Raw genomic sequence first — 24,562 nt, 5'->3', positions numbered from 1 at the left:
TAACTCTTAGCAAACTCTTAGTTCAGCAGCAAACAGGAGAGTGAATCCTGGGATTGCAAATGATGTCCACATCACATAATAATTTTTAAAAAGATTCATTCCACTGGTGAATTCCTTAAGCTTCTTTGCAATGATGAAAATTTGAAGATGAGTTGTCAGAATCAAATGAAGATTGGATGGGCTTATCAAATTAAACCAGGACTAATTCAGATTTCAGATTTATTGTCAGAGTAAATACATGACATCACATACAACCCTGAGATTCTTTTTCTACAGGCGAGGCAGAATGATTACCTATTGGTAGTGCAAAAAAACTGTACACAGCATATATATGTAAAGAAATAAAGAACTCTAAACAGATTATGAATGTAAACAAACTGACTGTTCAATACAGAGAGAATTTAAAAAAGCAATATAGTGTACAAGTCCCTGATTGAATTTGTTGAGTAGTCTGATGGTGAAGAAGTAGCAACTGTTCCTGAACCTGGTGATGTCACTTACAACCCTGAGATTCTTTTTCTTGTTGGTGAGGCAGAATTACCATTTATTAGTAGTGCAACAAAAATGTACAAAGCATACACATGTAAACAATTAAACTCTAAACAGATGATGCAATACAAAGAGAGAGAGAAAAAAATCACTAAAGTCCCTAATTGAGATTGTTGCTGAGGAGGCTGATGGTTGAGGGGTAGCAAATGTTGCTGAAGCTGGTGATGTGAGTCTTGTGACACCTATACCTCTTTCCTGATGGCAGCAGCTTGCGCTGGGTGGTGTGGGTCGTTGATGACTGCTGCTGCTCTCCGAAAGCAGCATTCCCTGTCGATGTACTTTGATAGTGGGGAGGGTTTTGCTTGTGATGTCTTAGGCTGTGTCCACTATCTTTTGGAGGGTTTTTATACTCAGGGGTATTGGTGTCCCCATTCCTGACTGTGATTCTACTGGTTATCACACTTTCCACTACATACATGTACAAATTTGCCAGGGTTTACGATACCATACCAAACCTCCACAAACTCCTGAGGCAATAGAAGCGGTGACGTGCTTTCCTCACAAATGTCATTAATGTGTTGAGTCCGGAAAAGATCCTCTAAGATATTGACTCCACACCCTCTCCACCTCTAATCCCCAATGATCACTGGATTCTACATCTCTGTTTTTTCCTTCCTGAAGTCAACAATCAACTCCTTGGTTTGGGTGACATTGAGTGCAAGATTGTTGTTGATGCACCATTCAGCCAGGTTTTCAATCTCCCTCCTGTACGCTGACTCATCCCCTTTCTTCTACAACCCACTACCGTGGCATCATTGGCAAATTTGTAGATGGTGCTATTGTCATATTGAGCCACACCAATTGCACCAATACAATAGCCTTCTGAGAGACCTACATATTTAAATTTACTGTTTGGCATTTGGATTTGTGCACACCTGAGTTTGCTCCTACATGTTGATGAGATCCTGTTTCACCACACGACCACGCACTTTGACCACCACCATTTGTAGATTGCAGACTGTACAATATCCAGTACTAGGTGAGCAAAATTTTCCTTCAACTGACCATTGTGAAGCCCACAGCCATCATTATGGAGTCCCACCAGAAAATGAAGCCTAGGCACCTATTCCAAGCCTCTCCCCTTTGATCAATCATCTGTAGGTAAGTAGACAGTTCCCAACCTGGATATAATATTTGTCCAATTTCTGGTTTTCACATCGCAAGTATCATTAAGATCACCTCCATAAATATGAATCCAATCTTGTTGCTGGTATTTTGTTATCTCGGGAATGGACTATCCCAACACTGCCCTGGCTGTTCTTCTCCATTCTGCTTTCCGTACACTTTAAATCATCAAAACCTCCACTATTCATATCCTGCTTGCATTCAACTTTCCTGGTGGACTTTCCCAGATTCTTGATGTTCAATTTATGCATCTTCGCAATCAATGGTCTTGCAAATTCCCAAAATCTACACCCATCAAAAGTCTGAAATAAAAACAGTAAATGCCAGGCAGCATCCATGGAAAGATGCCACATCAAACATGTTTTTACAGAACTGAAAAAGGCAAAAAAAAAATTCATCAAAATTTCCTTCCTTTCTTTCTTTGTCCTGACAAACGGTCTTCAACCCAAAACATTAATTGCTTCTCTCTCTACAGATATGGGCCTGGTCTGCTGACGGCTTCTAGCATTCTCTATTTTTGTGTCATGATCTCATGCCTTCCTCTTTATATAACCACCACCAAGATACCAATATTCTTCAGTTCTGGCATTTTTGAGCACGCTCATTCCATCCCTTAGGCTGCTTGGATTTTAATCTCCAAAACATTTAGATCACTCTATTCCAAAACAACTTGAAACTTTCCTCTTTTCTCAAATTTCTGGTGAACTTTCCAAAATCTGTGACACCATGTCAGTGTCTTTTAAATAATAATCCTGTGAAGTATCTTGGAACAACTTTGCCATGTTAATGTATATAAATGGAAATAATTGTTGTTACCCAGGCCGTCACCTTTCTCCGCATGTCCACAATTACTCCGATATGCATTGCAATAGTATATTTGACTCATTTTCAAAATTCATTGTATTTTTTCCCAAGTTATTCAAAGTGACTCTGCCAATGTCTCACCTAGGTCCATTCACATTCTTTTTCCATCTTCAGTTTGACATTATACAATCATTCAATTCAAAACCAATGAACACTGCAAAAGATGTACAGGCCTAACAGAGCCCATGTTTTCCTCTCTCCACCAAGCTTGATAACAGGTCATCACACTGGGGCAGCACTGGTTTGATCCTGACTTCCAGTGCTATCTGTATGGGGTTTGCACATTCTCCCTGAGAGTGCATTGGTTTCCTTTCACATCCCAAAGTCATGCAGGTCATTAGGTTAATTTGCATCCATAAATTGCTCAAAGAGTGGGTGGTTAATACAAGAATTAGGAGCAAGTTGATTGACACGTGATTGAGCAGTGCTGCCGTGGACCCATGGGGATGCACCACTCCTGGAGGGTCCAGCCACCCAATCGACTGCCATTGGCTCTGCACAGATTTTGAATGACCTGTTGAGGGAGCCAAAGGGGATTTTAGTTGAAATCCCATGACCACGGGTCTGCACCCAAGATGGCAGCGCCTATTAATCAGCAGGACCCACAAGGAGCTGCAGTCTCCGGGGAAGCAGAGGAGTGGAACAGGGCACCAGAGGACGGGAAGATCTCCCCATATGAGGAGGTGGAGGAGACAACCCGCAAAACAGTGACCACGGCGGCGGACCAGTGAGGGGGCTCTGCAGCTGAGGGACCAGTGCATGCGGCAGACTACTGGTGACTCGAGGAGAGGAACCTGCAGAAGCTGTGGCCTGCTGGAGACTGGCTCGAAGGTACCAGGTATTGGAACTGGGATGTGAGGAGGTGCTGACTGCTGAAGACTGGCTTGAACTGGCTGGAGGGGTACCAGGTATTGGAACCTGGATGCGAGGAGGTGCCAAGGGCACTGAAGGGTTCCTGACTGTGTCGGAAATTTGGATCTGGAGCTCAGGTTGACTATGGTTTGGACTGGACTTTTCTGGCTGCAGAAGCGCTGGACTTGAATCCTCGGTAACTCTGGGGGGACTCTCTTTTGCTTCTCTCTCTGACTGCAAGTCTGTAAGAAGCACTTAACCAATTCCTGCCAGTGGCTAATATGTCTGCCTTGCAGCAGGCAAAAATAAATTTTATGCAATATTACTATGATAATAAATTGAATCTTGAATAGGTTGAAGGAAGTGAGGAAATATGTATACTCAGAGAGCAGGCAGATAACCAACTAGTCTCTTTCTGTGTAACGGGCTTTGCTAATATCACACCAAGCATTTATTGCCTACTGCAAACTACTGTTGTGAAAGTGGTGTTTTCCCATGTGTGAAGGTCTACCAAAGTTATTAGGCAACACATTCCTGGATTTTGATCCAACATGAAGGTGGTGTATCTGGCACTTGTATCATACAACCATTATTTCCATATCCCATGATATACACTGAGAACATTATGTATTCAAGAAGGTCAGGCATTCTTCTAAAATTAAAAGAATAAAGATCAAATTTATTTTGCTGGAGGTAAAAGGACAGCCCTCTCATTAACCTAATGTAACATTTTTAGACTGCTTCCAATGCCAGAATATCCTTTCTTAAATAAGGAAACCAAGACCAGGATTCTGTAAACTTATACCAATACTTTGCAATTTCTAAACTCCATGGTCTTCTTGCAATGAAAGCCAATATGCCATTTGCCTACCAAACTACTTCTCATCTGCAAACTTTATCCATAGTCTACTTCTATTCCTCTTACTGAGTATATAACTGAGTATATAATGAGTGCATTACACTTTCCTAAGGTTTCACCCACTCACTGAACCCTATAGTATTGCTTTTTTCTGACCATATGTAATGTATCAGGCATATGGTCAGAAATAAAAGTATACTACAAATATTCAACAGATCAGGCAGCAACTATTGATAAGGAAACAGATCTAATATTTCAAGTTAATGAAAACTTAACTATTTCTCTCTCTCTCTCCACTAATGTTGATTACTCACTAAACATTCTCAGCAACTTTTAAATGTTATATTTCCAGTATCTGCAGGAATATACTCAGACTGCAGGAACCGTTTTCAGCTATTAGCATCATTGTTCTGGGCACAAAATAATGAGCCCAAAATCTTGAAGTAAAATTTGAATCTATGCATTAAAATAGCACAATCAACAGCTAAGTGTTATACATTGACTTTATAAGCACTTTCAAATAAAATTATGAATATCTGACTTTTTTTTTTCAAGTCATTTCAGATTATAGAACAATAAGGGTGACATTTTTCACAATGGAGATAGCTGCCAAAAATAAATATTTTAAAAGGCATTTTCAACAGTAAACATTCATAGAGTAGGTCACTGAAGTATGATTTGTGGGTAGAATAATATGTATGATTGATGAGTTTCAACTTCAAAAAGATTACAAAAATCTTTGAGCAATTAGCTCACTCCCCCCCCCTCCCCACAGAAACAGGAATTGTAGTTTCCTACCATACCTTGTATTCTGTTCCTGTCTTGATGAATGATCGCTCACCAAGGGAGGAAGTTCCCCAAAGCTGCACTGACCAGATAACTCTCTGTAAATTGGAAGTGCTATACTACCTCTGAATCATCCAGGAATAGATGATCTGATACAAATTTTAGAAATACAGTTTGTGCTTGAAGATGAACAATCTCACAAGCAAGTTCTTTTGCTGAGTTAACACATTATTCTTGGTTTAGAACATCATTTAAAAAAATCCAAATTACTAACTGAGGATATACATTTCAAGAAATATGCTTCGAGCGGTTCTCACCATTTCCCAGAAGCTGTGCAGTATTTATATCCGTCCAGAACCTGTCGGCGTGGTCTGGCGAATCCCTTGGGGAGACTTTATCAGAGGGAGGTTCCTCAATACTTTCCTGACTGCATTCCATGCTCGTGCTGCAGTTTTCTTCCAAAGTCTTGCCTCGCACCGCTTCCATGCCACCAACAGAGAGTGAATGCTGCAAGCAATCAGTTGCCGAACACTTAAAGTTTGTTTCCCTCAGTTGAAAGGCAGGCGTTGTAAGCTCTCCCAGAAGTCATGCAGAATGGTGTCCTAAAACCATATAAAAAAACAGGTACTTACTAAATTATTCGTGGATTTTAAAAACTTGCATTGACTGAGCAGATCCGTTCGTGTGGCCCTTTGAAATAATGCAACGCCTGGTTCTGAGTTTCCACCAAAACATTCAAAGCCACTTGGCTCGACAAATGGACAACCCTCGCACGGTGCCAATTGTGTTGACCTCTGACCTTCTCTATCTGGCCAACGTAGAGTCAGGTGCAAACTCCAAAGGCGGTGAGTTGGAAGTGCAATGGAACCTATACAACCCGTCCACGCTCTCCCAGTCCCTCTCAGCAGTAACGGGTCGGAAAAACGCGTCAATAATCTGCCGGCGTCCAAATCCTCCCTCTGGCATTTTGCAAACAGACGGACGAAGTGCGATCGGGCGAGCATTAGAGGAGGGAGGGAAGGGGAGGAGAAAGGAACGTTCGTTGCTTCGTTCCCCCCTCCCGGGGTTGTGCAGCTGGAACCCTGTGGCGTTGCCAGAGCCCAGCTCGAGCGGAGTCCGACGCGCCCGAGGCCGGTGGGTGGGTACGGTGGCTCGCAAGGGTCGGTGCGAGTTCCCGCGTGTCCCACTGAGGTTTCGCGAGAAGGCTGCGGCAGGGAATAACCTTCCCCTCGGATGATGTTTGGATGGACCGAGGGCACCGGCGTGATTTGGAAGTTTCGCTGCCGCGAATTAAGAAAGAAGCAATGGATTCCCTCTCCTCGTTCAGGTTTTGTTTCTTGGGGCGGCTGCCTCTGGTCCCCAGAGTTTATCACTGGGGAGTTTGGGCGATGGCTCGTCCTTCTGACAGTCGGGGGAGAGGGTGGGGGGGGGGGGTGGGAGTATAAAAGACAACCGTGGGTGGCAAGGAATGCAAAATTGAGGGTACAGTCGGATGACTCCTGGTCTGATTAAATGCCGGGCCAGTCCCGAGGGCCGAGTAGTCTTCTGTTCCTGTCTTGATGAATGATCGCTCACCAAGCGAGGAAGTTCCCCAAAGCTGCACTGACCAGATAACTCTGTAAATTGGAAGTGCTATGCTTATTTTTCAATTTCTAGAACTTTAAAAAAACTTTATTTCTTTGAAAAATTGTTAGTAATAATGCAAGATGCAAACAATAACATTTATATATATTTTAAAAATTAAGAATAAAAAGAAAGAAAAAAAATCACTATCCCCACCCACCCCTTCTGCCAGCTCTCTTAAGGAGAGCCAAAAAAATATAAAGAAAAACTAAAAATAAGATAAATCTAAATGCATATACTCCAAATATGGTGAACACTTATTAATCAAAAAAATAATAATGATCATGCAAAACATAATTTTTTCCATAATAATACAAGCTTTCATTTATGCCATCGCATTATGTTCATCACTATATTATTTTTCCATGTACTTGCTACACATTTTTGAGCTACGGACAATGCCAAATAAACAAATGCAATTTGGAATTTATCCAGCCCCAATCCCTTTAAAGGAATCACTTAACCCAATTTAAAAAATGGATGGATCTAATCGTAACTTAAACTTATACAATTTTTCCAAAATTCGTTTAATTTCTTCCCAAAATGGTTGTACATACATACAGGACTAAACAGCATGTAAAAAAAGTTCCAACACATATACCACATCTAAAACAGGAATCTGAATTACTGAAACCATATTTTTTCAATTTCTCAGGAGTTAAATATAACTGATGTAAATAATTATAATTAACCGTTCCATACCATGCATTCGACAATCTAGTAACACTATCATGACACATCTGTCCAATATTCTTCAGGAAAAACAAAAGTTAAGTCATTCTCCCATTTGTTTAGATTTCTCCCATTCCGGCTTATCCATATTATTTTGTAATACTTGATACATAACAGAGATATAGCTCTTTTTTGGTATAGAGGAAATCAAAGACTCGAATTCCGACAATACAGGTAAAATCATCTCTCTACCATACATATTTTTCACCAAAGATCGAATTTGATAATAAACAAAAAAAAGAATTTTCTGCAATTATAAAACGTTCTTTCAATTGATTAAAAGAAAGAAACTGTCTTTATACAAAGCAATCCTGTAATGTTTTTATATCCTTAGAATCCCAACTCTTTAAATGTCTATTAAATATTGAAAAAGGAATAAGCTGATTATTATATAATGGCATTAAAATAGACAATTTACCTTTTGATTCTATAATCTTATTTTTTTTACCAATAACATTAATAAATGTTTTAATATCAACATATTATACTCCCTTAACAAATTTATATTCCACTGAAATATAAGCTGATGCATTGCAATTTCAGAAACACATCCCATCTCAACTTTTAGACCAACTTGGAGGCCGATCCAGATCCATCAAACCACTAATAAATTTAAACTGGGCTGCTTCATAATAGTTCTGAAAATGAGGTAATTGTAATCCACTTAATGCATACTTCCAAGTAAGTTTACTTAATTACTTGGTAATTTACCTTTCCATAAAAATTCCCTAGTGACTTAATTTAAGTTCTGAAAAAAGTTCTTTGTAAGAAAACATGGTATTAATTGAAACAAATATTGAATACGTGGAAAGATATTCATTTTAATGCAGTTAACCTGACCATTTAGAGTTAATGGAAGGTCCTTCCACTTCATTAAGTCTGCTTTAATTTTTTTCAATAATGGAACATAATTTAATTTATATAAAGGTTGATACACAGTGTTCACAATTATTCCTAAATATTTAATTTTATCCAACCATTTCAAATTAATAACATTTTTATATACTGAATAGTCTCCATCACCAACTGGTGGAATTTCACTTTGATCCCAATTAACTTTATATCCAGATAATGATCCGTACTGTAATAAACATTCCCATAAATGTGGCAAAGATTCTTCTGGGTTTGTTAAATATATTAAAACATTGTCGGCAAATAAATTAATCTTATACTCTTCATCCATAACTCTCATCCCTGTATCTGTTCATTTTGCCTGATTAATGGAGCTAACGGTTCAATAGCCAATGCAAACAGGGCTGGTGACAATGGACAACCTTGTCGGGTAGAACGTGTCAATTTAAATGATGACGAAACTTGTCCATTTGTCACCACCCTAGCAGTCAGGTTTGTATATAAATCTTTAATCCAACTAATAAAAAAAGGGCCAAATTTAAACTTACCCAAAACCTTAAATAAAAAATCCGATTCGACCCTATCAAAAGCTTTTTCCGCATCTAGTGCAACCAAAGTGCTGCCGATATGCATTGACCAAACTAATTAATCAAAGAATATTATCTGAAGCATGTCTATTTTTAATAAAACCTGTTTGGTCTACATGTATCAATTTAGGCAAATATATAGCAAGTCGATTTGCTAACATTTTAGCTATTATTTTATAATCCACATTCAATAAAGAAATAGGTCTATATGAAGACACCTTTAATGGATCTCTATCTTTCTTTGGAATTACAGTAATTAGAGCACTGGAACAAGATTCTGGTAACTCATAATGTTCAATCACTTGTTGTAATACCTCCCCAAACACCGAAGATAAATCTTCATAAAAAAACTTCATAAAATTCCACCGAAAACCCGTCATCACCTGGTGACTTGCCACTAGGCATTTCTAACATAGCTGTCTTAATTTCTAAATCTGTAAAAGGAGCTTCCAAATCTATAATATCCTCTTCTTCTAATGCTGATAATGTTAATGTAGATAAAAAGCATCAATAGATCCATTGTCTCATCTCCCCTCAGAAATATATATTTTTTTATAAAATGAATAAAACTGGTCATTAATTTCCTGAGGTTTATAGGTAACTGTTGAATTCTTTTTAACAGCATTAATAACCTGTGAAGTCTGTTCCTTCTTTAACTGCCATGCAAGTACTTTATGTGCCTTCTCACCCAACTCATAATATGTTTGCTTAGATCGATTAAGTAAACATTCAAATTGATGTCTGTAACGTATTATATCTCAGTTTCAATTTAGTTAAAGCTATTTTCTGATCTTCTGTCACTCTCTTCTGAAATTCCATCTCCAGTTGATCAATTTGATTCGCTAATTTAAGACTTTCAGCCATATACCCAGTCACATTTGTGGCCCGAAATGTGAAGTTAATAAAACATCGAACACAAGTTTTATCAGGTAAACTTCTCAGTGTCGTTATTCTCCAGTTTCCTTTGTTCTCCTGCTTGTGCTCTTATCTCCCTCTCATACCACGTGACTTCCGGTACATCTCATACATATTCATTATCATTGACATCCCTCCTTTAATCAGAAATAAACTTTACCTTCACTTACCAATATCCCTCGGAAACCTACAAACGTCGTAACTAATGGTAATACTATAACTCAACTACATAAAATTTACTTCCTACAGCACTCATACATGCACTTTATGATATAAGATTAAAATACTGTCCCAAAGTTCTTATTAAAACTATGGCACAAAGTCTTCGTATCATTTGGGCGCTTTCTGGTTTCGTTTCGGCCTGCCTGCGATATTGTCGCTTCTCGGTTGTTCACTCTCAGTGTCGGAAATACTGCTCGCCTCGGCTTCGGGTGATTCTGGCGCTCTAGTCACTTCATCAGGACTGCTGGTAACTGCCTCTGGAACATCATCAGGTCTCTCAGTTTCAGCATCTCGTATTGGCCTTTCAACCTCTTCGCTCGATGTATCTCTGGACTGGTACCTTGATACACCTGATACATTTCTCTTATACAGGACTCCAGTCGGAGACTTGACTGTCACCATACTGCCACTTCTGGATACGACAGTATAGGGTTGATGGTAATAAGGTGTGTCTAGCTTACCACCAGTTTCATGCCTCACCAGAACATTATCTCCTGGCATGATGTCTGAGTACTTGGCTCCACGTTTCGAATCTGTGTACAGCTTTGCTGCACCTTTCTTTTCAGCATCGTGGTCCCTCATCTCCTGGTCGTCTCGGATTTCCTTTATTTCTGGCATTTTTGTGTGGATTTTTCTCCCAAAAAATGTTTCTGCAGGACTTTTTCCAGTGGTTGCATGAGGCGTTGCTCGATAGACAGCCACATAAGATAGCAATGCTTCTCGCCAATTTTGTCCTTCTGCGTGTGCAATCCTCAATGGTTTTTCAATGGACTGATTTTGTCTCGCTACTTCTCCGTTGGCTTGCGGCCATTTTGGAGTTACTTTATGATGGTGGATACCTGTGGTCCTCATGTATTCCGCAAATGTCTCTGAGATGAATTGTGGACCATTGTCAGAGTATAATGTAACAGGTAATCCATATCTTGCGAATATCTCTGCTAATGCTTGTATTGTTTTTTCAGTGGTTGTGGACTTCAACACCACGGACTCATAGTATCTGCTGTAGTAATCTATCACTACCATAATTGATTCACCCGTCGGTAAAGGTCTAAGAAAATCAACAGCTACGTTGATCCATGGTCCTGTCGGGAGTTGCGTACTCCGGATCGGTTCTGGCGGATTACTCCTACTTGTGATTTGACATCCGTGACAAGTTTTAACAAATTTCTCTTCGTCTTTATCACAACCTGGCCACCATACCTTGGTCCTGAGGTTTTGCTTGGTACCAACAATACCTAGGTGTCCTTCATGTGCTAAGGATACGATCTTCGGTCTCAATCTTTGCGGTATCACCAATCTGCAACCTCTCAATACACACTGTCTGATGCAACAAAGTTCGTCTCTAATGGGAATGTAAGCCTTGTGAGTACACTTGTCCCATTGTCCACTCTGTATGCATTCTCTTACTTCCCTGAGTTCTGGATCACGTTCGGATTCTCTCTCGACCTCCTTCGTAGTCACAGCTTTCGGTGTCGACTGAATAGCTACGAAGCGTACAAAGCTCTCTGTTTCTGTTCCCAATTCTGACTTGGATTGTGGACCATCATCCTTCACCAATCTGGACAGCGGATCTGCAATGTTTGTTTTCCCTGCAATGTGGATTACTTTATATTTGTAGGGTTGTAGTCTGAGTACCCATCTCTCTATTCTGGCACATGGTTTGGATCTAGGTACATAGATCACCTCTAATGGCTTATGATCTGTGATGAGTTCAAATTCAATGCCGTATAAATATGCATGGAACCTCTCACAGGCCCATACAAGTCCGAGTGCTTCTTTCTCTGTCTGAGAGTATCTTCTTTCCACATCTGATAACGATCTGCTGGCATAGGCAATGATTCTTGGTCCTCTATCATGCATCTGGACCAACACAGCTCCTAAACCAACCGGGCTGGCATCCGCTATGACTTTGGTTGATGCCGCCGGATCGTAATATCCAAGAATTTTTGCATCTGTCAGGCTTTGCTTCAGCGCTGTGAACGCTTTCTTCTGCTCAGATCCAAAATGAAATGGTACACCTTTCCTGGTTAGTGTCCTTAGTGGTTCTGCCACTGTAGCAAAATTAGGAATGAACTTTGCACAAAAATTGACCAATCCCAGGAAACTCCTCACCTCTGTTGCGTTCTGAGGTGCACGTGCCTCTGCAATAGCTTTCACCTTGGCCTCTGCAGGGTTTAGTCCTTCCCGTGTAAGCCTGTGTCCCATGAAGTCCATTTCTGACACACCGAACTGGCACTTGTTTCCATTCACGGTAAGGCCTGCCTCCTGTAGTCTAGATAGTACACGCCTCAACCGTTTGTCATGCTCTTCCTTCATTGGTGCATGGACTATGATGTCGTCAGAAATGTTGGCAACTCCAGGAATGCCTTGAATCACTCGATGGATTTCATACTGGTAGATCTCCGAAGCTGCATTAATTCCAAATGATAGTCTCTTGTAACGATACAATCCACAGTGAGTCACAAATGTTGTTACATCTCGGGAACCTGGATCCAGCTCTAATTGATGATAGCCCCATTTCAGATCAATTTTTGAGAATACCTTGCTGGTAGTTAGTTCTTGAAGTATTTCCTCCACTGTTGGTATAGGGTGTCATTCTCTAATTATAGCTTCATTGGCCATTCTCATGTCAACACATAGTCTTATGTCACCCTTTGGTTTGGGCACAATCACTACGGGACTGACCCATTGTGTCGAATGTTCCACCGGTTCAATAATGTCTTGTTCCATCAATTCTTTAATTTTGGCTTCGACTTTCCCACGAAGTCCAAACGGAGTTCGGCGCATTGGTTGTGCCTTGGGTTTGACCGTTTCATCTACCGCTAGCTTCAATTGTCGACCTTTCAGCTTTCCTACTCCTTGGAAGACTGCGGGGAATTCTTGCTTCATATCCTCGTATGACTGAATTGAATTGACACAAGCTCCAATATGAAGTATTGCCAGGTCTTGCGCTGTGCTTCTACTCAGCAATGATTCTCCCCTCTCTTCTATGACCATAAACTCTGCTTCGGTGTACTTATCTCCAGCTTCAACAGTTGCAGTAAAACATCCAATGGTCTGCAATGGCTTGGTTGCTGTGTATGGATACAGTTTCTTGGAACACTTCTTTGAGGTACAGATGATCTTTTTCCTTTTCAACTTCTCCCATAAATGTCGATCAATCACATTACTGTCACTGCCTGAGTCTACAATGACCTGCACTGTCACTCCACCAATGATCACTGGGACCTTCTCATGATGTACTTCATTCAACGTAAATTGGTAACAACTCTGTTCCTCCTGGGTATCATCATCGTCACTCTCTATCTGACGAATGGTATCTTTCTTTCCAGGATACTTTCCTTTCCCCCAGGCTTTGCCTTTGGAAGTTGTACTCTTCCTCTTCTGGTCTGCATTGGACTTGCTTTTGCACTTCTTTGCAAAGTGGTCCTTACCTCCACACTTTCTGCAAACTTTGCCTTTGGCCGGGCAATATGGGTCTTTTCCAAAGTGACCTCGGTTTCCACATCGATAACACTCCACGTCTTGTGTCGATGTATATCTTGGCTGGTTATGCGATAGCCTTTTAACTTGCTGGCTTGAGTTGTCCTTCAGGGTCATGGTATGAAATTGCCCCTCAACAGCCTCTAATGCAGCAGCAATGGCTAAAGCATCGGTGAGCTTCAACTCACTTCCTTTTTCCAGCAGACATCTTCTGAGTTTATCTGATCTGCAGTGCTGTACGACTTGATCCAATAATTGGTTGTCCAAATCAGCTGGCATGTAATTGCATCCAACAGCTAGCTGGCGTAGTCTCGTCACGTACTGAGCAATTGTCTGGCCATCTTCTTGTCTCGTTCTCTGAAACAAATGGCGTTGAAATGTAGCATTCGGTGTCACTACATAGTGTGCATTTAATGCATCTACCGCTTTCCGGTATTCATCCTTTCTTCCAGTATTCAAAAGTGTCTTAAAAGTTTTCCGAAATGCGGGACCAGCAGTGAAAAGAAGTAACGCCCTTCTCTGCGCTTTTTGTTCAACTGTACCGGTATCTAGAAATAGGCCACGACTTTCGGCGTAGGATTCAAATTCTTCCAGCCATGCCTTCCACTTCACACTTACAGTGCTTGCATCACCCGTTGGGTCAAAATGAGCAATTCCACTATGTGTTAGAAAGTCACTGTCTGCACCAGCCATGAGGAAATATTCCAGCCCCAAAAGTACTGAGTCAAAGAGAAAATTTTTATCACCTTGAAGTTGTCTGTAATCCTCTGTAATCTTGTTTAGTCTTTAATTTTCTTCATGCTAATCCCATCCTCGTCGCCAATGTCACATTTGTGGCCCGAAATGTGAAGTTAATAAAACATCGAACACAGTTTTATCAGGTAAACTTCTCAGTGTCTTTATTCTCCAGTTTCCTTTGTTCTGCTTGTGCTCTTATCTCCCTCTCATACTACGTGACTTCCAGTACATCTCATACATATTCATTATCATGACATACCCTTTCTTAACTTTAGTAGTATAACTAATTATTTCCCCTCTTAAGTAAGGTTTTAATGCATCCCTTAACCCAAAACAACTTTTAACTGAATTAGCATTTTTGGTTAAGAAAAAAACAATCTGTTCCTTAACAAAAAGAACAAATTCAGGTTTTTTCAACAACGTTGTATTAAATCTCCATCTATAGGATGAATGTACTACCTCTGAACTTTCATAGGAAAAAAAAATAAAGAATGATCTGATATAACTCTACTCTATATTCTGCCTGCAATACCTTTCCTTGTAAATCTGCCGATATTTAAAAAAAATCTATTCTAGAAAATGAATCATGTCAAGAAGAATGAAAAGAAAAATCTTTCTCTGTAGGATTAACCCTTCTCCAAATACCTACCAAATTTAAATATTTCATTAAAGCCCCAATTTGTATCGCCATCTTTGATTTCCTAATACATTTTGGGGATTTATCGATCAAAGGATCCAAAACACAATTGAAATCCCCCCCCCCAACTAAAATATTTTCATTAGCTTGACTTAATGACAAAAAAGCATCTAAATAAAACATTCATTATCCACATTAGGTGCATAGATATTAAGTAAAGTCTAAAGTTCGTTAAAGATTTTACAGTCCACTTTTAAAATCCTCCCAGCATTCCCCTCCACAGTATTCAACTCAAAAGATAAATTCTTATGAACTAAAATTGCTACACCTTTTGCCTTGGAGTTAAATGAAGCAAAAAAACACATAACCAACCCAATCTCTTTTCAATTTCAAATGCTCTTTTTCAGTCAAATGTGTTTCTTGTAAAAAAGCAATATCAATTTTCATTTTCTTAATATAAGCTAAAACTCGCTTTCGCTTAATTGGATTATTTAATCCCTGAACATTAAAAGTTGCAAATTTCAAACTAGACATCTTAACAAACTAACAATATAATCACTTAATACAAAAAATCGCTCTCCTGCTAATAAACAAAATTCACTCTCCCTCCCCTAATATTATAAAAAAAGGTATATAATTAGTTCCCCAAAAAAGAGTAAAAAAAACGCCCAAAGGTAGTAACGCCCGAAAAAACTGGGTGTGGTAAACCCCACCAGTGGCAGATGACTATCAAAGATTTCAGTGCCATCCACCTTCCCCCCCCAGCCAGAAATACAATATATATATAATACAGTTCAATGTCATAAAAATATTCAGCTGAACAACTTCAGTCCCAATAACTGGTTCGGATCTGCAACATCAATAGGACAATGTGTCGAAACCTCTTTCTTTCCATCTTTACCATTTTTCCCATTTTTTCCATTCTGTCCATTTCCATTTCCATTGACCCTTCTTTTAGACGATGACGGTGAGACTCTTCCCTGACCACGTAGATCCGGTAATGAATTAGCAAAAACCATTGCATCATGATCATTCTCAAAAAATTGAGATTGATAATTGCCATAAAAACCTTCAACACAGCAGGGTGTCAAAAAGCAAATTTATATCCTTTCCACCACAACACATCTTTAGCCGAATTAAATTCCCATCGACGTCTAATAATTTCTTGACTCAAATCTGCATAAAAGAAAACTCTGTTGTTCTGACTCATCATTGGAGATTGACTTTGTTTTCCCTTCTGTACCACCAACCGCAAAATAATTTCTCTATCCTGATAATTCCGGCACCGAATTAAAACTGCTCGTGATGGTTGTCCCGGTAACGGTTTCTTCCTTAATGCTCTATGTGCTCTCTCCAATACTAAACCACCCAGAAAGAACTCTTTACCCAACATCTTGGGGATCCAATCCCTAAAATTTTTTATTGGATCTGCTCCTTCAATATCTTCTGGAAAGTCCACAATTTTTACATTATTTCTCTGATTTTGATTTTCCAGTGAATCAATCTTTTTCAATAAATCTCTCTTCTGGATTTCCCAATCCAAAAACGAATCTTCCACTTTCTTTATTTTATCCTTATTAAGCACAACTTGCTCTTTACATTCAGAAAAAGCTGCCTCAATTTAAAAAAAAATTCTTGTACTACATCCACTGAAAAAAGGCATTTATTAACATATCTCTTAAGTGTAGATATATCTTCAGACATATTAAACATTGTAGTTGTCACTTGAGTCATTTGTTGAGACATATTATCCAAATGATAGGCAATCCCTTCCAGAACAGTAAAAATAGAGTTCAATCAATATTCCAGTGCCACATCTTGAGGTCTACTTTCTACAATTGTTCCTGTGAACTGGCCATTATAGGTAAGTCTTCTTCTTCCACTGTTGTCAAGCCATTTCCTGTGCGGCTGTGGGTCTGTACACCCGACGACAGCACCCTGACCACATCGGGGCGCCACCGTTCAGGCCCCCCCCCCCATTCCCCGCAGACCACACACGTTCCAACAAATCGCGGACCCTGGAGGCACCGCGCATGCCTGGCAAGACCAGGGGCTGCGCAGGGGTGGTCTCCAATGCCATTCTGCGCGCCCTCGGCTCCCCCGATAGCAGCGCGGACTCGAGGGCTCTTCTGAGTCGGGTCGCCCACGTGCCCGACATCGCGAACGCGCGGGTCAATGTCGGCCGATTTCGTCATCAAGCTGCTACCATCTTGCGGAGACAAGACCGGCGCCCGCATAATACTTAACCTAGCTGGAGTTCTCTGTGGCTTGGAGGTTCCAGACGGCAACTCTGTGGTTCCAACTGGACAGGTAGGCCTCAGTTCTTCAGCACTTTTAAAAAGTAGTTTTTTTCTGTAATTGTGTCTTAGGTTTTTTAATATTAGCTGCCATTATAGACAAATTAAAAAAAAATAAAACATTTATATACTTAAAATTAAAGTTTAAAAACGGTTGTTTAAAAAAACTGGCTGGGGAGGATTAGGACCGCACATCTGCCCTCTTGCCACACCCCCCCGAATTTCTAGAACTTGTAATATTTTGCTTTTGTGATATCAATCGAAACAGTGGCATAGAATTTCAATGACCTGCCCTGGATCAACCATATCAAGAAGGTACACTAATATTTCAGATTTCCCATTCATTGTCTGAGTACATACATACAAACCTGAGATTGTTTTCCCTGCGGGCGAGGCAGAATTACTACTTATTATTATTGAAAAAATTAACTCATGTACACATGTAAACAAATAAAGGAATGTAAACCAACTGTGCAATAAATACAGAGAGAAAAAAAAGTGCAGAAGTAAGCATCCTTAAATGACTCCCTGATTGAATTTGATGTTGAGGAATCTGATGGTAGAGGGATAGCAGCTGTTCCTGAACCTGACTGTAACAGCAAGAGCAGAATGTGTGCTGGGTGATAGGGATCCTTGATTGATGCTGCTCTCTGACAGATGTTCTTGGTGGTGGAGAGGGTTTTGCCTGTGATGTCCTGGGCTGTGTCCATCCACTACCTTTTGGTAGTGTTTCACTCACTGCTTTGTGGAATGTAAACTATAAATGTGACATTACCATTAACTTTTTAGATAAGTGTGCTGACAACTGATTCTGTAGGTACAGCATGATAAGTGTTTATAGATCAGACCTTTGTGCAGGTGGTTACACACAGTGTGCAGAATTCAGCTGGTAAATGGGTGAACACCGAGTGAGGGAAGGGGGGAAAATATGTCAGCGCAGAGTAACCCTGTTGCCATTCCCCTCAGCAACAAATATACTCCTTTGGATACTGCTGAGGAGGATAATCCATCTGGGTAATGCAACACCACTGTGATCAGCTCTGAGCCTCAGAAGGGAAGGGTAAATTCAGGTAGAGCAATAGCCATAGTGGATTCACTAGTTATGGAACAAATAAAGATTCTTCCATCGCAGGATAATGTGTGCTCAGGTCCAGAATATCTTTGAGTGGTTGCAGAACATTCTTAAAATGGAGGGTGAGCAGTTATAGGCTGTGGCACATATTGACTTAGGCAGGAGTGGGGTAAAGGTCCTGCAAAGTAAGTTAGGGAGTCAGGAAAGCAGGACCTCCAGGGTGGTCATCTCTGGATTACCCCAGGTGCCACGAGCTAGGGAAGGTGAGAACAGGAAGATAACACAGACAAAAGAGTGGCTGAGAAGATAGTGCAGTAGGGGTTTCAAGATCTTGGATCAATGGAACCTTTTCTGGGAAAGGGTCGACCTTTAAAAGCGGAATTAATTGCACGTGAACTGAAGGGTGACCAATATCCTGCCAGGTAGGTTTACAAATGCTGTTGTGATTAAAATGAGATGCTTTGGGGGTGGAAAATTGAATGAAGAGGCAGAGGAAGAGGTGGTTGGCACACAAGGTGGTACAGCTGGTAGGGAGTTTGTGCAGAAGGGTAAGTAGATAGGGCAAAATTGCACCCATGTGGATGTAGCAAAGCCACAGGGACACAGTCAAAATAAATAACAAATACAGAGCACAAGGTTTTGTATTTAAATGCACACAACACAGAAATAATGATGATCTTATAGTACAGCCTCAAATTGGCAAGTATGATTTGTCACCATCATGAAGTCATGTTTAAAAGATGGATGTCATTGGGAGCTGAATGTTCAAGTATACACACCATATTGAAAGAATAAGCAAGTAAGCAGATGCGGTGGCTCTGATGGTAAGTTATCACACTAAATCTTCAGAAAGAGGTGGCATAGGATCAAAATATAAAGAATCATGGGATGAGTTAAGAAATGACAAATGTATAAAGATACTGTTAGCAGTTGTATACAGATCTCTAAACAGCAGCAACGAATAGAGTTTCTGCAAGAAATGAGGAAGGTGCAGGATAAATACATACCAGAAAAGAAGTGTTGCTTCACTTGTAAGTGCTCAAATAATGGTGAGGGAGGAGGTGTGGGCGCAATTGGAGCATCTCTTTTGGTCACTGAGATAGGTGCCAAGAGGGTGATTGGTGGGAAGGGAGGAGTGGGCAAGGGGGTCATAGAGGGAGTGGTCCCTGTGAAAGGAGAAAGGAAGATGTGTCTCATCATTGGATCATGTAGTAGGTAGGGAAATGGTGGATAATATATTTGATTTGGAGGCTGGTGGGGTGGTAGGTGAGGACAAGGGGAAACCTGTCCTTGTTGTGTGTGGGGGTGTAGATGTGCAGGGAATGAAGGATATGTAAGTGAGAGCCAAATTGAAACTGGTAGAGGGGATGCTACATTTTTAGAAGAAGGAGGACACCTCTGAAGGTCTGGCATGGAAGATCTCATCCTGAGAGCAGATGCGGCAGAGACAGAGGAATTGAGAGAAAGGAATAGAATCCTTACAGAGGACAGGGTGTGAAGAGGTGTAGTTGAGGTAGCTGTGGGAGTTGGTGGGTTTGTAGAAGATGCCTGTTGAAACCTTAATGATTTCAGGACCAATGAAGCACTATTATTATTGTTTCTTACTTTTGAACTTAGTTGTAATGTTGGAAATACAGCATTTATAACAGCAGCATCTCGCAAAAAGCAGTGTGATAATGATTATATCATATGTTAGTTTTGTTGGCTGAGAAATAAATACTGGTAAAGCACACTTCCCTGCTCTTCTATCTCTGCTACCCCACTCTTCTAAATGATGGTATCACTTTCATTTAAGATGTCATCAGAGTGGCAGTGTATCATTAATGGCAGTTCGACACTCCCTCAAAATTGGAGTGCTCACTTACATTACATGTTCACATTTCTGAGTGGAGCATAACTTTAGTTCACCCCTTTTAGTTTAACACAAGGAAATTACCTTTGAAAGAGAAAAACAAATACCACAAATAATGGGAATCTGAAAGAAAAAGTGAAATTGTTAGAGATACTTTGTTAGTTTGGCAGCATCCATAGAGAGAATCTAGATTAACATTTGAGCAACATCAGAACCAAAAATTGTTAGAACTCGTGGGGAAATGGTGCAAGGGGTAAAAAAGAAATGATCTGTAGTTCAGTGTAGAACAGGGATGATTAAACTAATGACAAAAGTGTGAGGATGAGGTCCTGGAGATGTTAATTGAGCCACGTTAGATGAGAAATTTGAATTAATTTATTAAATCACCTGCATGTTAAAATTGCTAGTCTCTGGAATGATGATCATCAGGGTATCCGGCGATCATCAAACCAATCTCATGAACTAGTATCCTTTAAGAAAGGAAACCTTTATTGTTGTCATCCTGTTTGACAAGTGATTTCTATATGTTAACCAATCGCATCTTCTAGTTCTACCATATATGCAAATATGGTTGCAAGAGATAAATTGATGATGTCAAATAATTTTATCCCTCATACAAATTTACTTAGTGCTTACTACAGACATGTTCAGCATATTTGTCCTTCCTGGACAATAGTAGTGTTACCAGGCATCTTGCTGATGGACAATGAAATCCTTTGGCCCAGATTAATCTTGTGCTCTTCAAGAACTGCTCAAATACCTAAGCTGAGGGAGGAAATAGTTCATAGACAATGTTTTCCTAGTTTATGTTTGACTTGAGACAGAACATTTCAAGTACAGTGGAACCCTGTTAAAAATGGGATAGTTTGGGTCCAAAAATAAAGCATCGCGAGGAAAGCGGGGTCACACTAAATTGGGGTTCGTGGAAAACAATGTTTTCAAAAAAAAATCAAGAAAACATATACAATACCTGTATTTTCAATCTTCTTTTTATTTCTTACAATCATCATTTTATTTCTTAAAAAAAGTGATCTAGTGTTCATTACGTGAATGTAGCGTATCACTGGCTGCAAGTGAAATCCAAAATCCTTAATCTTTCTGTCGCGGCTTAATAGGTTGGCAGCTGACAGGTGGGTGGGACAGTTGTCAAGCAAAAGAATAGCATTGAGTTCCAGCTTTTGCTTATGCAAGTCAGCAGGGACTCAGGGTCAAAAATTTTGTAAAATGAATCTTCAAAGATGACAGTAGTGATCCAAGCATTGCTGCTATACATGTACTCGAATGGTAACGACTTCATGTTGACATGGTGGAAACAGCAAGTTGAGTGAAATTTGCAGATCATGAGTAGTTTTAACTTAAGTGTTTCAGTCTCGTTAACACAAGACAACAATGTCATGCAGTCTTTGTGTTTGAATCCCTCACTTCGATGGCTGTTATTTTTGCTGGACAGCATGTGGTCTGGGATCATCTTGTAGCAGAGGACTGTTTTGTCACAGTTGTACACTTGTTTTTTGATGTAGCCACCTTCTTCTATGAGAGTTTTTAATTCTGCAGGGTATTCGCTGGTGGTGCCACTGTCGGCTAAGTGAATTTCTCCAGACACTAAACACTAAACTGGTCTAGCCATCTATTACTAGGTGTGAACTGTGAGGTTTCTCCATTGATCAGCTTGTCATACTTCTCGGCTTAAGCTTTGAGAATAGGCCTGGAAATTGGAAGGCCTTCTGAGCGCGCTTGAATGAACCGCACATACAGGGAGTTATCGAGGCTGACAACTTTAGCTGTCTTCGTCCATTTGGCCTGAGGTCCCCCCTTTTTCTCAACTTTCCAAAGTGACGTGCGTAACTTATCTTCCTGAGATTTCCAGCCACGAAGTGTTGATTCAGGTATGCCAAAGATTCGTGCAACTTGGGTTTGACTTTTATTCTTGAATGTGTCAAGTGCGTAAAGCTTATCTTTCAGGAAAAAAGATTTTTGTTTTCTAATGGTGCATTCCATTTTCAATTCTGGAAAGAGCAATAAAAAGGTTTGATGACTCATTGCATTATCTCTGGATTTGCATTAAATCAGGGTTCCACTATTCATAATATTTGCTGACAGGTAAATAAAATGACGGCGCAGCTGAAGCTGCTGTAATGGCAGCACCTCCATTGGTGCGGATCCTGGGAGAGTGGGGAGAGAAGACACAGCGCTCCCTCGCAGGATCCTACCACCCAGTCCAACTGCTGATGGCTCCGTGTTGGATTTAAATTATCTGTTAAAGAGGCAATGGTGTTTTATTTTAAAATCCTGTGACTTTGGGGTCTGGGCACCTGTGTTCAACAACAGTTTCAAGAGGTTGCAGACTCTGGGGGAGCAGTGTCACCAGTATTGGAGAGAACACCCTTGTTGAGAAGGAGAGGCAGAGGAGACCACCCTAAGGTCAGTGACCATGATGGCGAGTGGAGAGGGGCTCTACGGCCAAAGGACACAGACATAGGGCAGGATGTTGGTGACTTGCGGGTGTGGAAACTACACAGGCCGTGGGCTGCTGGCAACATGAGATCAAAGGGCTTGCACCAGGCTGGGCTGCTGGACACTGGCTCATGAGAACTAGGTATTAGAAATGGGATCCAAGAGGATGCTGAGGGCAAGGAGGGCTCCCAGTGGGCTGTGGGTACTGAAGGCTTTCTGATCATGTCGGAAGTATGGATCTGGACTCAGGTTGCTGATGGTTTGAAGTGAACTGGAGTCTTGTGCAGCTGCAGAGGCCACAGGAGCACTGGAGGCAAATGCACGGACACTTGGTGACTCTGGGGAACTCTCTTTTGCTTCTTGTTCTTGGACTGTGAGGGGTGCCAGGCAATGCTAATGGCAATTCTTTGTCTACCTTAGGGTGGACTAAAGGCAATTTTGTGTAATATTAGATTTATTTTTTATTACTTGACAATAAATAGTATCTTATCTGAACTGAGTACCACTCTACAACTTGCACTACAAGTTTGTGGGCCAGCTTAATAATTTAAAGACTATTCCTTGATGCTCTTGAGGAGAATGGTTTGGGAATTTTTTGTTTCTGAATCTCTCATGACAGCCAATGATGGATGTGTGGTGATATGTAATTACACCACTTGGTCACCAGGGGTCATCCCGGTGACCTTGTATATAAACCAGTCCAGAGCTACAAGTCTAGCCTTCCAGATTCGTCTTGCAGAGAGACAAGACCTCTTAGTGTACATATTAATTTATTAAAGCTGTCTTATACTCGCACTGCTGGTGTGGTTATTGTCTGTGTGTAATTACATATCACCACAGGGTGCTGGTCATGTTTTATTCCTTTTGCATTTTAAATGTGGCAGTTTTGGTACAATGGAGTGTCATATTATTTCAGAAAGCAGTTAAACTTCAATCACGGTTTTTTTTTTGGCTCTGCAGCCACTTATAGGCCAAATCAAGTGAAGGTTGTATATTTCTTTCACTGAATAACATTACTGAATCAGATACGATTTAACATGAAGAGGGCATTAATTAGACTGATTAACGAAAAGATGTTTCGGATGACTGAAGAAGCCTGTGATTGGCAAAGTAACTATGGAAATGAAGAAAATCTTAACATATTGTGCAGGAGGATTTGCAAAATTGTGTATGCAGAATCATTAATAGTCTTCAAAAAGAATTGGATAAATACTTGAAGGAGTAAAATAGAATATGGTAAAATATGAAACAGAATTAGGATTACTCTATCAGGCTTATTCTGTGGTGTGCTATTCTGCATTTCTGTGCCATGAAAAATGTACATTGAAGAAGGCTTATCATAACCATCCCTTAGAATATCAGAGAACATTGAAAATATAAGAACGTGGGTCTTTTAGCCATTCATGATGATTTTACCATTCAAAAGATCAGTTTAATCTTTTACCTTTGCTCTATGTAGAGGAGATGAATTAAAATGGAAATGACCAGAAATCAAGAGAGAAGGCAAGAGATGGAAATTCAAGGTTGTTCAAGGCTGATTATCTGAAATCATTGAATTCATTGTTTAGTTTGAAAGGATGTGGTACACCTCATTGCAGATACTGTTCCTTGAGGTTATTTTATATTTTATTACCACAGTGCAGGATGCATAGATAGAGAGTTCAGCGTTGGATGAATTAAAGTGGCAAACAACCAGAAGCTTAGGATCACCCTTTAGAACTGGGCAGAGATTTTCTGCAACCAATCTGTATTTGGTTTTCCCAACATGAAAATGACCATATCATGAAGTATCCTAAAATGCATGAAATACTGCAAGTGAATTTCTGCTGGGATATGTACTGGGGCCGAAGGTACAAAAAACAAGGAGGGAAACAATGGCTGTTAAGCCAGCAATGGCACACAAAATTTCCGTGAGAAGGCAAGTCAAAGTGGAGACAAAAGCACTAATGTACATAGAGATCTTGGACTACTACTTTATGTTCTATGGATGCAGCCATTTTTTATACACATATAGAGAAGGAGGTACTTGGATTGGAGAAGTTTCAAAAATGCACATATTGGAG

General features: G+C 40.3%; 2 protein-coding genes across 3 annotated transcripts in view; one reads left to right on the top strand and one right to left on the bottom strand.

Annotated features, from left to right (window-relative positions):
• Positions 1 to 6,404, bottom strand: part of LOC138736876 (A-kinase anchor protein 7) — a 145,510-nt gene extending 139,106 nt beyond the window's left edge. Inside the window, exons 1-2 of the mRNA XM_069887020.1 lie at positions 5,668 to 6,404; positions 5,353 to 5,542 (exon numbers count right to left, since the gene is read on the bottom strand). Coding sequence (XP_069743121.1) covers positions 5,353 to 5,542; positions 5,668 to 6,039 — 562 coding nt within the window. The 5' untranslated portion in view covers positions 6,040 to 6,404. The remainder of the gene's footprint in view (positions 1 to 5,352; positions 5,543 to 5,667) is intronic.
• LOC138736875 (protein 4.1-like) overlaps positions 1 to 24,562 on the top strand; it is a 297,080-nt gene that overhangs the window by 97,278 nt on the left and 175,240 nt on the right. The window contains exon 1 of one of the 2 annotated variants that reach the window (XM_069887002.1): positions 6,207 to 6,362. The exons of the other annotated variant lie outside the window; for it this stretch is intronic. The gene's annotated coding sequence lies outside the window, so the exon portion shown is untranslated. Of the gene's footprint in view, positions 1 to 6,206; positions 6,363 to 24,562 lie in introns of those variants that run through there. 2 annotated transcript variants of the gene reach the window in all.

Source organism: Narcine bancroftii, chromosome 6 (assembly GCF_036971445.1).
Source record: "Narcine bancroftii isolate sNarBan1 chromosome 6, sNarBan1.hap1, whole genome shotgun sequence".
NCBI classification, from domain to species: Eukaryota; Metazoa; Chordata; class Chondrichthyes; order Torpediniformes; family Narcinidae; genus Narcine; species Narcine bancroftii.
The sequence above is the reverse complement of the archived record's forward strand: the minus strand, read 5'-3'. Positions and strand labels throughout refer to the sequence as shown.